The following is a 14,340-nucleotide window of genomic DNA, read 5'->3' on the forward strand; positions in this document are numbered from 1 at the left end:
TGTGTCCAGGGGGCAGACTTTAGCTCTGTGCCTTATACTTTAAAGAAAAAAAAACTAGTGGTTTGCGTCTTGAGAAACAAGATACCTTTAACTGAACAAGGTGTTTCATGCAAGCCCTCTAATATTTAAACTCCTGAATTCCTCCTATTATCTGGGATGAACCCCTTCCCTACCCTAAATACGGAACAACTGTGGGAATGCAAATCTCTTCAAATGAACAGAAGCATATTTTCATTTAAATGAAACCCAAATGTGAACTAGATTTAGGGGAGGAAATGGCAGAGAGAAAGTGGAGAGAGAGAGAGAGGAGAGAGAGAGAGCGAGAGAGGGAGAGAGAGAGAGAGAGAGAGAGAGAGAGAGAGAAAGGAGAGAGAGAGAGACAGAGATAGAGAGAAAGACTGTGCTTGCTGTAGAATGTGCCTGGCTGCTTCAGCTCACAGACAACTGATGAAGTCCAACTCTGAGATTTCATGCAATTTGTATACCAAGCTCCTCCTTTTCTGTAGTCTTCTCTTCCATTGGTAAAATTTTTTTGCAGGGTCATGTAGGGATCCCACCCCTTCTCTGTGTTTTCACTCCGAAGCTCTACACAACTTTACACCTGAATGAACGCCAAACCTCAGTGGATATATAAAGGGAACCTGGAGGAAGAATTTCACAGTTACAGTGCAGAAGCAGAGGGAAAAGGAATTAACCAGCTCTCCAGCCAAGCAAATCCTCTCCTCACCATGCTTCCTCCTGCCATTCATTTCTATCTCATTCCCCTTGCATGCATCCTAATGAAAAGCTGTTTGGCTTTTAAAAACGATGCCACAGAAATCCTTTATTCACATGTGGTTAAACCTGTTCCAGCACACCCCAGCAGCAACAGCACGATGAATCAAGCCAGAAATGGAGGCAGGCACTTCAGTAACACTGGACTGGATCGGAACAGTAAGTGTGTTTTACTTGCTTGGATTTGGTTTTTTTCTTATTTGGTAGCATGAGCTCACATTCCCGGAGAATTGTTTCATTGCTAACTAACCTGAACCATATATGTTTTGCTAAACAATCTGGGAGTAATCTGCTGCATGTGTAGACTGGCGTTCTTCCCTACGGAGTTAACATAACTAAAACAGTGATTTGCTAATGTAGGCACAGACTTAAGTTTTATCAAACGTCCTGAAAGAAAATGTTCCCAGGAATTGAACTGTTGCTTCTTTAAAATCATGCAAAATGAGAATTTTAGAAAAGAGTTGTTCTGGATAGTTTGAATTCAGGCGGTTTCCTGATTGTTTCAGGACATGTGCAATTCTGATAGTGTATAAAGTTAACTAAGCAAAGCACATATGGGAAATCACAAGGGAAAAAAAAAGAAGCTATCTGGGGAAAAAAAATTGCTCACGCTGACTTCTAAAATATGTCTAGTGAAATAGTTGAAGCTTTGATGATGATTAATGAGAAAGAAGGATAAAATTAAAAATGTTGAAGAATCATATTTTTCTGAAATAATTCCTTATTAACCAGATCAAAATTTAGATAATTGTTATTTCTGTGAAAGACCAGGGAAATTTCATAACTTTAGAGATTCAAAGTAATGACAGTATGGCAATATTTTGTATAGAAACTATTTTTCTTCTTTTCTGTTTGCTTAACTGACATGCTAATTGACCACTAGCTAAAGAGATTCAAATTTTCCTCCTAATTTTTGCTTCACTCCTTTCCTTTAGAAGAGTTCACATGCTAATAATCGGGTTTTAAGAGACACAGTGCACAGGAAATCTGTTACAAATCTTTGGCTCTTCCTCAACTCCATTCAAGTACTAAAAGTATTTTTGACCTTTGAAAAGTCCACGCAAATCTGACTGTTAATGTCTTTCTAAGAAAACCAAACTTTCATGAAGATGGTTGCTTTTACATACACAGGAAATATCTGATTGTGTTTAGATTACTGAGCAATGTGGTAGGTATTCATTGTCAATGAACTGTCACTGCAAAAATGTCGAATCTCTGCATACACAGGAACAAAAAGCTAGACAAGTCAAAATCATCTCGCTGTTTCCAGGTGCATTCCTAAGGCAGCTGCAGGAAGGTGAACTGGAATCAGAATCAAACAGGCAGAGCTCCCTGACCGGCCAGTTTACACTTTAATTTTAATCCCACACTTTATATTTGCACAGATGTGTGTGTACATACATAATATTTTTTTCATGGCTATCACATCCCTTTAGACTATGTTTAGACTTATTTAGACTTTAGACTATATTTCTTATCTCACCTTATAAGTACTGGGGCGCAGAGTTGAAGTGGAACTCCTAATTCGGTATCTACTCATATTAGCTTTCAGCCTTCCATGGAAGACCCCTTCGATATGCCTTACAATTTTAATTTTTCCAATTTCAGCGGTCTATACTTTGAAATATATATGTTTTTCTAGTTAACAAGGCTTGATGTTTTTTCAAGCTTATTACAGGCAATTCTCCTCAAGTTTAGATAACAAAGTAGTGGAAAGGAATACTCAAATATTTCAAGATTAATTTTTGCTTTAATTACATAAGGCATGTAACAAGAAACAGTCAATTGGAGAACATACTTACCAAATTCACATGACTAAACAAAAAGTTTGCCATGACCAACATTCAGGAAACGAACACCATGGTTCCTTCTGCAATTGTAAATCAGACATGTTAGGCATTTTTCTGCCATAAAATTCATGGAAATGTAGCCAAGTTGTTATGGCAACCATACGTTCCTCATTTAGGGGCTTTTATATTCTTTGAAGGTTGAGTTGTAGTGACACTTTGCATTTCAAACATTTTAATATTTGTGTTTTTAAAAGATAGCTGGGGAATTTGTTTAAAATGGAGTAATTAAGTTTGATATGCAAAATGTCAGACATTGTACACATAAGTATGTGTGATTCTCTGCAGCTGAATTTTATAATTGAAACAAAATATTACAGATTGCACTGTACACAGTATTTAAACATTTTCCACATTTTCTCAATAGATTTTTTAAAATACCTAATTAAAAGCACTTGCAGACATTAACTAATATAACCAGTGAGTAAAATAACATTGAACATTTGCGTATACTCCTTTTTAGCTCATTAAAGAATGAGTATTTACACATAGATATAAGAGCTGCTTAAACCTTACTGGGGAGTAAGACTAAGAAAATGGGATTTTCAAATACTTCAGTAAGCAATTAGCTAATGTTACACATGGAAAAAACAAAATCAGACCGTTTATTTTATTCCAAAAAACACCAGCCATATAAACTGATAATTTTCGAGAAAGTGTCCCCTAAAACCATGCAGGCAGATTTTTGCATTGGGAAAATAAAATAGGTGTTCGCTTCCTGTTTGGCAGTTTGCTATCATTTCGGTGTAATTTTTGTCACTGCAGATTACTTTTTTAAAAAGTGTCTATTTGCTTTTTGCCTCTGATGCACATTTTGTTCCTGTTTCCCGCAGCTCGAGTTCAAGTGGGTTGCCGGGAACTGCGTTCCACCAAGTACATCTCTGATGGCCAGTGCACCAGCACCAGCCCTCTGAAGGAGCTGGTGTGCGCAGGCGAGTGCTTGCCCCTGCCTGTGCTCCCCAACTGGATTGGAGGAGGCTATGGAACAAAATACTGGAGCCGGAGGAGCTCCCAGGAGTGGAGGTGCGTCAACGACAAGACGCGCACCCAGAGAATCCAGCTGCAGTGCCAAGATGGCAGCACGCGCACCTACAAAATCACGGTGGTCACCGCCTGCAAGTGCAAGAGGTACACACGGCAGCACAACGAGTCCAGTCATAACTTCGAGAGCGTGTCGCCTGCCAAGCCCGCCCCGCATCACAGAGAGCGGAAAAGAGCCAGCAAATCCAGCAAGCACAGCATGAGTTAGAATTCAGACTCTCAGAACTGGACTGACTAGTAACCATCTGCTTTACAGATTTGATTGCTTGGAAGACTTGAGCCTGCCACTGCTATTTTCTTACTTGAAAATATATGCTTTCTGCTTTGATCATACCTAGCAAGCTGTCCTAAGTATCAGGAACTTCTTTGGGAATGGCTTTTTCTTTTCAAGTTTTTCAAGATGTACGCCTATCCACAAATGTGATTTGCATTTAAATTACACGTATCCGGTAGTTTTAATTCCCTGCGGTTCTTGAAAGACTGGTGATACTATACACGTCACTGAATCATTACTTTTTAAAACGGAGAAGGGTTTCTCAGTTACCCTCCACTCCCCAAACTATTCTCCCCGCACCCACCGCCCGCCCCACCCCCAAAACAAAACTACTTCAAAATTGAAAAGTTAAAAAAAAAAATTTGTTGCCATGAACCTTCACGTCAGCACTTCAGAAAGGTGCTTTTTTGGTAATCTTCATGGGGACAGTTTAGCAGCCATGAGTGATCTCCCTCTGAAAGAGTCAAAGACCTTGTGACATTTCACTTCAAAAATAAGCCCTGTAGCTTTTTACAGTCTCATAGTATGAAATTATACCCTGCATGCTGACCCTTGCTTGGAATGGAATGCCAGAAATGCATGGCAGCAGCTAATAAGTAAAGCTGATTAACTATTTATTTGTCAATGTTATTATTTAATGAGCTTTCACATGTGATTTTTTTCAAAATGTTACTTTTTTTTTAATGTTTTGAAGCTTTTTCATGTACCTAAATATTTTCCTGTATAATTTGTGGTTCATCTAAAAATATGACAATTCATGCTGTAGATATGTAAAATAAATATTTGTCTCCTTATTACATATATGTTTTATCATGAACTCTATCAACAGTATGGATCTTTTTAAACCAGTAGGTTGCTTTGTAAAGATGAAATATATAACACTCTCTTGTTTAATCTGTGCAATCAAAGGGTATCTTGACTTTCAGTTCCATCCATTTCTTTTAACAAAAATAAACACTGCTAAAAGTTATTGTCCTTGCCTCTAACATGTATAAAAAGAACATGTTCACAAAGACTACAAGATAAATGTATGAGAGTAATGGCTTTTTTTTTTTTATTAAGGCACATTGAAGTTTTGGTAGAAAATTCTATGGTAAGAGAAAAGAGAGGGAAAGGGAGGTCATCTCTTCAGTAAACAGCAACCCAGCAGTGAGTTGTAATAAGAACATCAGATCTATGTATATCGAGGATGCCGAGTCTGCTGCTCATTATCATCACCTGGGGGAGGTAGAAGTCCCAATGCCCCGACTGAGGCTGCCATCTAAATTACACCATAGTTTCTGAAGATGGAGCTCAGATATCAGCAGTTTTTGAAGTTTTCCAGGTGATTCTAACATGCAGCTAAATTTGAGAAAGGAATTGTGAAGAAATCACTACCATCTGATGGGGAACTTTGAATCCTATTGCATGGCCCCCAAACCAAAAAATAAAACAACAAAGAAAAAAAAAACCCTAATTTTTCAGTGTTTTCACATTCAAGCGACATCATCAGCCTTGAACAAGATTATACAGGTAAAAGATTGATATGTCCTTTCGATCAATGATTGATCTCATCACCCCAAATGAAGAAAACAGAAGAGGCTTGGTTATGTATCGATAAGATCTTCTGGGTTTTCCTGTTTTTGGATCCTGAGCATGAGGAGCCCTAGTGCTTTTTTGTAGCAGGTTGTTCTTTCTGCAATTACAAGTCTAAAAGACACACGTATATTACATAAAGCATAGTAAGCTAAATAAGGACAGTAATGTTGTCCCTTCCCTATGAGAGGTAGGAGAGTCTCAACATATTAAAGACAAGAAAACATTTCTAGATTTTATAATCATGCTAAATATTGTATCACCTAATAAAATAACGATTAACTGTCCAATATTGATTTATTTTCTAGTCTTACTAGCTAGATCTCAAACTACTTCATATAGTATCATTATATCAATACAGGGAACAGTCATAATAATTATGTCACAGGTCGAATATACCAAAAATGTATTATTTCATATGTTTATTTTACTTGTCCATCATTGCTCAGTGTGGGATACTTAACAGAAGACTTAAGACATTTGAGCCATTGCGTCCTTCTCAACGTAATAGCACTGTCTACGGAAGGCCTTAGAGATGATTTTAAAAATTAGTGTGTCCTTAGTTCTGAGGTGTAAAAAGGAGTTGATCCAACAGTGGCTTCACAATGAAGAAGACTATGTTGTTGTCTTTTTTCTGATGAAACAGTGAAACAAAGGTTTTGGTGATAATAAAATGCTAGAATCTTCATCACTAATTTGATTGTTAATAGTGTTTAGTAAGTGAATGCACTAGAAAAAAATGAAATAGAATAAAGGAAGCTGATACATAAAAGATTGCTCTAGTCTCTGCTAAATCAAGAACTGAATCCATTTCTCTTGGTCACATTCAACTTACTGATTCATTTCAGGACACGTTGCATTGTGATGCATTTACTGCATGGCATTTAACATCAAACAACAGGAAAGGTCAGCAACCCATCAGAAAGGCTTAGGATACAATCACGCTCTCAGTGAAGTAAAAATTTGAACAGAAAGAATAGCTTTGTAGTTATTATTTTAAAATGCTAAAAAGCACTTGCATCTTAATTGCTGATTATGTTTCAGTTTTTATTTTTTCCAGTTAATTCACATTTTCCAATCTGATTAAACTCTGCATAATTGCATTCTCACCTTAGTAACTATGATTTCAAAGTGGTGATTGTGATAATTTTGGCAGAGTCTGGCTTCTAGTTTACATCCATAATATTTATCCATAAAAGATTTGTTTATCAAATGCATTTTGGCCAAGACTGATAAAGGGCTTTGTTCAAGGGGCTTGCTAGATAGATAGATAGATAGATAGATAGATAGATAGATAGATAGATAGATATTGATATTTATAGGTATATTAGACATACAGATAGATGTTTACATCAACAACAAGAATGAAAGAAAAGTTAATAGCACATATAATACATATAGTGTGCTACATCTAAGCTAAACATGGATGTGGAGCCTTCAGAAATACATATTTGCAAAAAAATTAATATTTTAACTACAAATCATTTATATTTAGTTATTTATGCTAGTTACAAATAACCACTAATTGGTAATACTTTGTTAGCCACATTTGACTTTATATTTTTTGAAAAACAATGAAAATTAGAGCATTTTTTTAATTATAAAAGACAAATGCAAATGTTAGTCACTATATATAAAAATAGATTTTAAAAAATTCTTCTGTATAGCACAGGGAACTATATTCAATATCTTGTACTAAACTTAATGAAAATGAATATGAAAATGAATATATGTATGTATATGCATGGCTGGGACATTGTGCTGTACACCAGAAATTGACACATTATAACTGACTATACTTCAATAATAAAAAAAAAAGACCTAATCTTAATCCATTATTGCTCTATATCAAAATTAGTAAGGTTTTGCCAGGAGATCTTGCTGCTTTATTCACCCTACATGCTACTAGAGTGATTTTTTTTTATTATGTAATCTGATCTATCTATGTAGTGTGATATTTACTTTGATATTCAGTAGGTTATACTAGGCAGTTATGAGTGGAAAGAATAGTATTTAGCCAGAGTAAAACCAGGAAACTTCCAAATTGCTGAGCAAAATAAAAGTCTTTGAAAGTTTCAATTTAGTGTGTTGAAATTTTTTTTCCATCACCATGAAATTTAAATCATTATTATTATCAAATTATCAAAATCTAAATCATTATATTTGAAATTAAAGCATGGCTTGGATTAGACTTAACTCTTGAAAAAGTTATTTAGTACTAACGTGGCAATTAATTGCATACTGTAAATTCAGCTTTATGTGCTTTCTATAGTCACACAGTTCTAAAGAAAAATAAAATGCATGGCAAGTCTTTGATGGAATCCTTGTGGACACCCAGAAGGAGTTCAGTGGGAAAATAACTTGGGATCTTCAGTGCTAGAATGAATTCTCTTGTTAGAATGTTTCTTTCCCTCAAGGACAGATGCAATGACTTCCATCTTGGTTTAATTGGAACTATGTTGAATTAAAATGAGTCTACATCTGTGAATGGAGTAGAATTTTGGCTGCTAGAAATCTTTGCTACATCTACAAAAAGAGACCTACTAGAATAGTTATTCTCCTTGTCGGTGTCATTTTCAATTCTATTGGTCTGTCCATCATTTCTGACTCCATGGCTAACATCTCATTTGGTGCATTTGCCTGCATATTTTGCAAATTGTCTCGAATAGCCACAGGGTAACAACTACTGCAGAAATCCCAGTGAGAAAATGTTTCAACTTCCAGGTTCAAGAATTGATTAAAATGAATTAGTGCCAAGCTGACAGCATAATTACTTCCAGTGCAAATTATTGTGAGTGATAGTTTATCATCCGCATTGGCCGACCAGCTAAAGGATTTATTTTTCGTTATGAATGAAAAATAAAACAGTGTGGGGGATTTAAGCAGGAAATTAAGTATTTTCTTTTGAATTTAAGTAACTACAAACCAAGGGTTACCTTGTGTTGTTGATCTCATTTTTAGTGATGGGATTAGATGCTTGAATCTGAGACAGAATGTCTACGTTGAATGACATCATCAGTGATAACAGAGATATTCGCCTGAAGTTCATTGTTATTAAAACTGATCAAGAGTTTGATAGGCTCAAAGATAACTTACCATTAAAGTATAAACATTGAAGTATAAACTTTTCAGGAGGAATAAAAATTTTTTAAATTTATTGTTAAACTCACCCAAATTTTAAATCTTTTATGTTACAGTTTTGGCAAATTGTTATAAAAGGATCATTTGAGTCCTTTTATTTGTTGAAGTGTTAAGTTAAATTTGGCATTTAAAGACAGCTTAAACTACTGAATCCAGCAGTCCAGTAACCAAGACTTTTTAACAATTCTTTGCAATCTTTAATTAGCACTTACTTTATATTATAGTTAACATTTTTTTAGTAACTGGAGCTTTCTGTGTATTCATTTGCCTTGTTTCCTCTCTTACTTTTCATATGGCGTTTATGTGCTATAAATATTTCCTTCATATTTTGTGTTGGCTTATTTGTTGGTTTTACTTCCTCAAGCTTAGAGAATTGAACAACACCTCTTTCTTGCCACAAATTTTCTTACTGCAAACCAAAGACAAAAATTGCTGAATGCACTGAATAATCTAATGAAGAAGTGGACATTCTGGGTTAAGAATTTTTGATTGTGTTTTATTATCTCTTTTATAACCTGTGATAATGATGAGTATGATCAAGGAAAAGAGGACACAATATCAGAGCTGCTGTATGTTGAGTTGAAATAAAGAGCTGGAAAATGCTGATGACAGGGGAAAAGGCTGGTAAGGACAAACAAGCCTTTCCACGGCACAGCTCTGGAATGACTTCTGAAAAGCCACGGTCTCTCAGGACTGCTGCCCAAAATAGGAATCTTCAAACATGGTGTAATTTCCAGGCTATCAGAAGGTCTGTTGCTCTCTTCCCTGGTAAAAACAACAAACGAACAAACAAAACAAAACAAAAAAACCCCAAAACCTCCTCTCTCTGGCTCTTCTTAGCTTGTAACTAGTGGTAACTAATATTCTACCATTAGAAAGCCATTAATCTCAAACACCAACATCTCTGGACGAGAAAGCCCATCAAGGTGAGGCTTGCACCTCACTGCCTGCGAGGACCACTAGTTGGAAGTAAGGCAAGGGTAAGGGAAAAGCGACTACAGAAAAAAGCCCTACATAGAAGGGGGCCACTTCAAACCTGCTTCCACGTGGAGTAAGTAGTGAAAACTCACCAAAAATCTAAATATTTTATATGAATTTTCCAAATTTTTGAATACTGGCAGTGGATTTTTTAAAAATCCTTGATAAAGCAGACATACCTGCCCATTTGTTGGGTCAGTTTAAGCTGGTGTGTGGGTCACATGGGGTATTTAAATGATCTCTCAGTTTGGGGTTAGTAGACTTAACTCTAATTCCAAATCTGTCACTTCTGAATGGCCTTGGGAAACTCAGCTAAAATGTAAATTTCCTGAGATCTGAGTTGACATCGCTGTATTAGTTAGCATCCCCAAAATGAAACAGACAACACACAGAATAAGTTAAGGAGGATTTATTTACGAGGAGACTAATACCAGACTAGGTGCGGAATAGGGAGAGCACAGGACAGAGTGCAGGAGCTCAGGGCAGCAACAGCAAAGCTGTCACTACCCCAGGCCCTAAGGAAAGAGGCCAGGATGAGGTTAGCTAAGCCTGGAAGGTGAGGGCGCACAGTCAGAGGGGCAGTGGGCTGTGGTCAGTCTGAGCAGTCAGTCAGAGGAAACTGCAAAGCCAGGGATCCAGGGGAATAATATCCTTGTCACTCTCATTTCTCCTTCATCCTTCTGATTCATCTTCTGCCAGGGCTCCCCACTGGCTGATCCCATTCGAGGCCACGGGCTTGGGAGCTGGTGAACGCAAATCCGTACAGGTCAGCCTTGAGACAGAGGGCAGCGTGCAGGGTGGAGGATGGCTATGGAAAGTCAAATATATCTGTCTGGCACAAGCTCCTTGGGCATCCTTTTCTTTACAGCATCTGGAACAGTGTATTGCGTTTAGTAGGCACTGAATTATTATAGAATCTCTATATCTTTTTTCAATTAAAAATGTATATATTGAGATGTAAGGATTAAGATGTAAAGATTAAGATCCCAGATCTCTTCTAGCATTAATGTTCCCATTTCATGCTTGAGATGAGAATCTAAAAGAGACGTTTGGGAGAAATTCTAAGAGATTTGGAGGACCTAACTTCAGGTTAGATATTATGTACCTCAAGAAACAAATCAACCTGCTGAAGCCAAAAAGACACAAAAACCGCGATAAGTTTTTTTTGTTTTTTGTTCTTTTTTAAGAAATAGCTTGTGTAGCACATGAAAAACAGGGCATATTTGGTATAGACTCCTATACCTTTGAGAAATTTTTACTACTTACATTCTATGGATAGAGTGGGGATAGAAATTGGGTGTTTATTTTTGCTGTTATTGTTATTATGTGTTTTAGTACCATTCTATTAGAACACGCAGTCATAGGAGAAGGATTAACTACAAAGTAGTTTCTACTGGGGATTTTTTCATGAAAGCCAGTCAAACTTTGAAATAGTATATTAGTTGGAAAAAGAAACCATCTATTCCATAAATCCATTACACATTAACTGAGAACTACCCCACCGAATATGATAATGCTCACCAAAAGGCATTATCTAGAATATAAATATATATACTATGTTAAGCTTATTCCTCAATCTTAGAAAAGAAAGCATTTGAATATGGCAGTGTTTAAGCCATTGTAATCTGTGATGAAAATAAAACTTCAGAACTAAAACCCTAAGGCTGAATATTTATGGATCAAAGGAGGGCAGCTACATAGTTCTACATGATTTCAAAACATGTAACTCTTACCCATTCACATTGTACTCCCCAGCAGTCATCAGTATAACCCATGAGTTACTCAAAGTTGCAGCAGAACATTGTCATGGTTCCATAGGCAGCTGGTCTCTTCCTTTGGGACAGTGATGATCATATCACAGTTTCACAGAATGGGACAGATCCAGGGAATGATGACAGCAGGATGCCAAGACATTTTAAATACACATCAAAGCCAATTTTGAAACTTGGCTTAGGTGTGGAATGATGGGAAATGAAGCACTTGGCTTTCAGAATTTCAAAGACTCACATGAAGGGGAACGCACTACATAGATAAAAGACGATGAGAAAGAATGAACAGCTGTGCCAGGCTTTGCTTAGTGGTTACACTGCCGAGTGCAGCCTCTAGATGTACAAAGGATAAGAAAGAAGCACTGCCAAGTTGGCAATTTCTTTTTCCCCTACCTCTGAATACATAGAAATAACATCTGTAACTGCACTAGTTCCCTTTTCTTCTTATTCCACTCCCTTACACTTGAACAGTCATATGTTGGGCTTAATCCGCTAATGGTAATGTTACTTGATCCAGACCAAGGCTCTAGAATGTTGAGGTCCTCGAAGTGAAAATACAAAGAAAAAATTAAATGGGGAATCCACTCAAAATTTGCTCGTATTTTATCTGGTGTATTGTTAGGTAGTATTGCGGAGTAGTCAAGAGTACAGGGACGGGAGCCAGAATACATCGGCTTGAATCCTGCCTTTGCTGTAAATAGCGGACGACTTTGAGCAATGTACGCCTCATTTCCTCATCTGTAAAATGGGACAGTTGTCTCCTGCCAGAGGCATTTCTGAAGGTAAGGGCTTACGGTGTTAGTCATTACTGCTATTACTATTGTCATTACTGTATTTCTTAAGTTGAGCCCAGCCAGCTGGTGGAGGAGAATGTGGGCTTGGGGAGGGACTTCCTCTCCAAGCCTTTGTTCAAGAAAGTAGATAATGAGCAGGACAGAGAGAAGCAGAAGAAAGAAGGAAGAGTTAGCAAGGTAGGGGACTGCAAGGTGGAGGGCAGAAGCACTTTTGAAAGATATTCTGTACTGATCTTACTGAATTTTAAATAAAGAACTTTAGCATTTGCGTAGTTTTCAAAGAGAGTTTCTCTCTCTCTCTCTCTTTTTTTTTAATTCTGTCTGTGCCTTTATCCATTCTGTTCTGAATCACCCTCGTTTGCTCTTCTTGGCTATGTTGTCACTTCCCATTTGTTTCATATATTTATGTGACACAAAAATTGATGTAGAAAGCATTTTCACACATTTATCCTCCTTTTGCCTCTATGCATAACCTTAATTTCTATTGTATTTGCTTCCTTTACCAATATATCACTTCAGGGCTCTCCCTCTCATTCACTCCTTCAACAAAAGGAACAGAGCAGTTTTTCTTTCACTTCATTCCTGCCTTCTTATAATTCCAATACAATGGGTTAATCCAATCCTATATGTTTAGACTATTCTTTTATTCTATTTTTTCTTTTTATAATTTACCTTAACTGATAGCTTAAAACTCTCTAAAGTCATTCTCTAAATATTTGAACATGTTTTCATAAGGAAAAAAAAAGAATTTTGGGTACCTTTCTCCAAAACACATTTATTTATTTACTTATAATTATAAATTAGACATAATTTTATTAATGTCTTACATACATTATGCAACACATTTAAAAACAGAAATAGAACAAAATGATATAAAACTGGATACAGATTTTCTTCCTGTAGTCCAATGGAGCATTAAATAACAATAATAATAATAAAGAAGAACAAGAGTAAGTGGATTTGACTGTATTCTCTGAAAATAGTAAATGCCATACAATTTTGGAAAACTTGCACAAGATTTTATACTGTTTATTTAAAGTATTTCTTATGCATTTCTCGATTCTATATTGCTGCCCTTTAAAAAGCTCTATATTATCAGTAGTTGTAAATGACAGATTATATTCTCCTTTGAGATCACAACCTCATTAGTCTTTCCCTTATTTACTAATTTCTTTGTCATATATATTTTCTTTCCTATGCCAAGATGATTTTAAGCAGGGAGGGATTCCAGAAGACAATCATTAAATGGAAATAAAATATTTAACATTATTCTAAAAAAATAATAGCAAAATTCCAGGGAAATACGCCTGCTGTATCTGGAAGTATTGTTTTATCCCTGTCCTTACAAGAAGATAGTTAGAAGGAGGTTTTGCTAAAGATTCTTTCAACATGGTTTACTGGAATAAAAAAAAAAAGTGATGAAACTTTCTTATACCAGTATACCCTGAACATGCTTGGCAAATTTGTTTTATATCCTTTAGAAACACTGTATTCCTAATTAATGTCTGCATTTAATATGGCTATTAACTCTACATTTGTGTTTTTTTATGTTAAAAAAGAAGGCACACTGGAAACAGAATTTTCATTTCTATAGATGAAAAAAATTTTTTTTCACTATTTTATACTAGAAAAAAAGGTAAGATTTGGTAATTTTGAAATAATAGTTAGCTGTCAATCCCTTTTTTGCTCCCCTGTTTTGTGCTTGTTGTCCACAGGTCAATCTACTGTCACATACAAGGTAATGTAGCTCTGATTAGTAAGCTGTCTCTATTACAACAGCAACACATAAACTTTGGATTAACAGTCAAATTCTTTTGGAATGAAAATAGAAATAATATTATTATTGGATGCCTATCTAATCTATTGCCTTTACAGTCTGAATCACATAAATGGCCACGTAATCGCACTAGGTTTTGTGTACATCATTTTTCTTTTCTTCAATTAGACTGATATTTCTTGGAGAGGTAAACCATGTTTTGCACCATCTGTATAGCTCTTACATAATAGGCTGGTACCCTGTTAATGGAGAAGAATTCATCTTGTTTTTCCAAATCAGAGGATTCCTTTGGGGATGAGGGTGTTGGGACTGACTGTTGCTATAAGACTGGCAGAGTCTGTTGAGACCCTTAGATATCAAGAAGATCAGA

General features: G+C 36.1%; 1 protein-coding gene across 1 annotated transcript; it reads left to right on the plus strand.

The window, feature by feature from the left end:
* Window positions 1–546: 546 nt before the first annotated feature.
* On the plus strand, window positions 547–4,906 carry SOSTDC1 (sclerostin domain containing 1). The gene is made up of 2 exons (XM_006211733.3): window positions 547–933; window positions 3,455–4,906. The coding sequence occupies exons 1-2, from the start codon at window positions 606–608 to the stop codon at window positions 3,868–3,870; spliced, it is 744 nt and encodes a 247-aa protein (XP_006211795.1). The 5' UTR covers window positions 547–605; the 3' UTR covers window positions 3,871–4,906.
* The last annotated feature ends 9,434 nt before the right edge of the window (window positions 4,907–14,340 follow it).

Source organism: Vicugna pacos, chromosome 7, assembly GCF_048564905.1.
Source record: "Vicugna pacos chromosome 7, VicPac4, whole genome shotgun sequence".
Lineage (NCBI taxonomy): Eukaryota > Metazoa > Chordata > Mammalia > Artiodactyla > Camelidae > Vicugna > Vicugna pacos.

Excerpts from the sequence above, each read along its gene's own strand:
- SOSTDC1 (XM_006211733.3), top strand. The coding sequence starts at position 606 with ATGAACGCCAAACCTCAGTGGATATATAAAGGGAACCTGGAGGAAGAA. Across the intron at positions 934-3,454 it reads CACTGGACTGGATCGGAACA|CTCGAGTTCAAGTGGGTTGC; the intron begins GTAAGTGTGTTT and ends TGTTTCCCGCAG.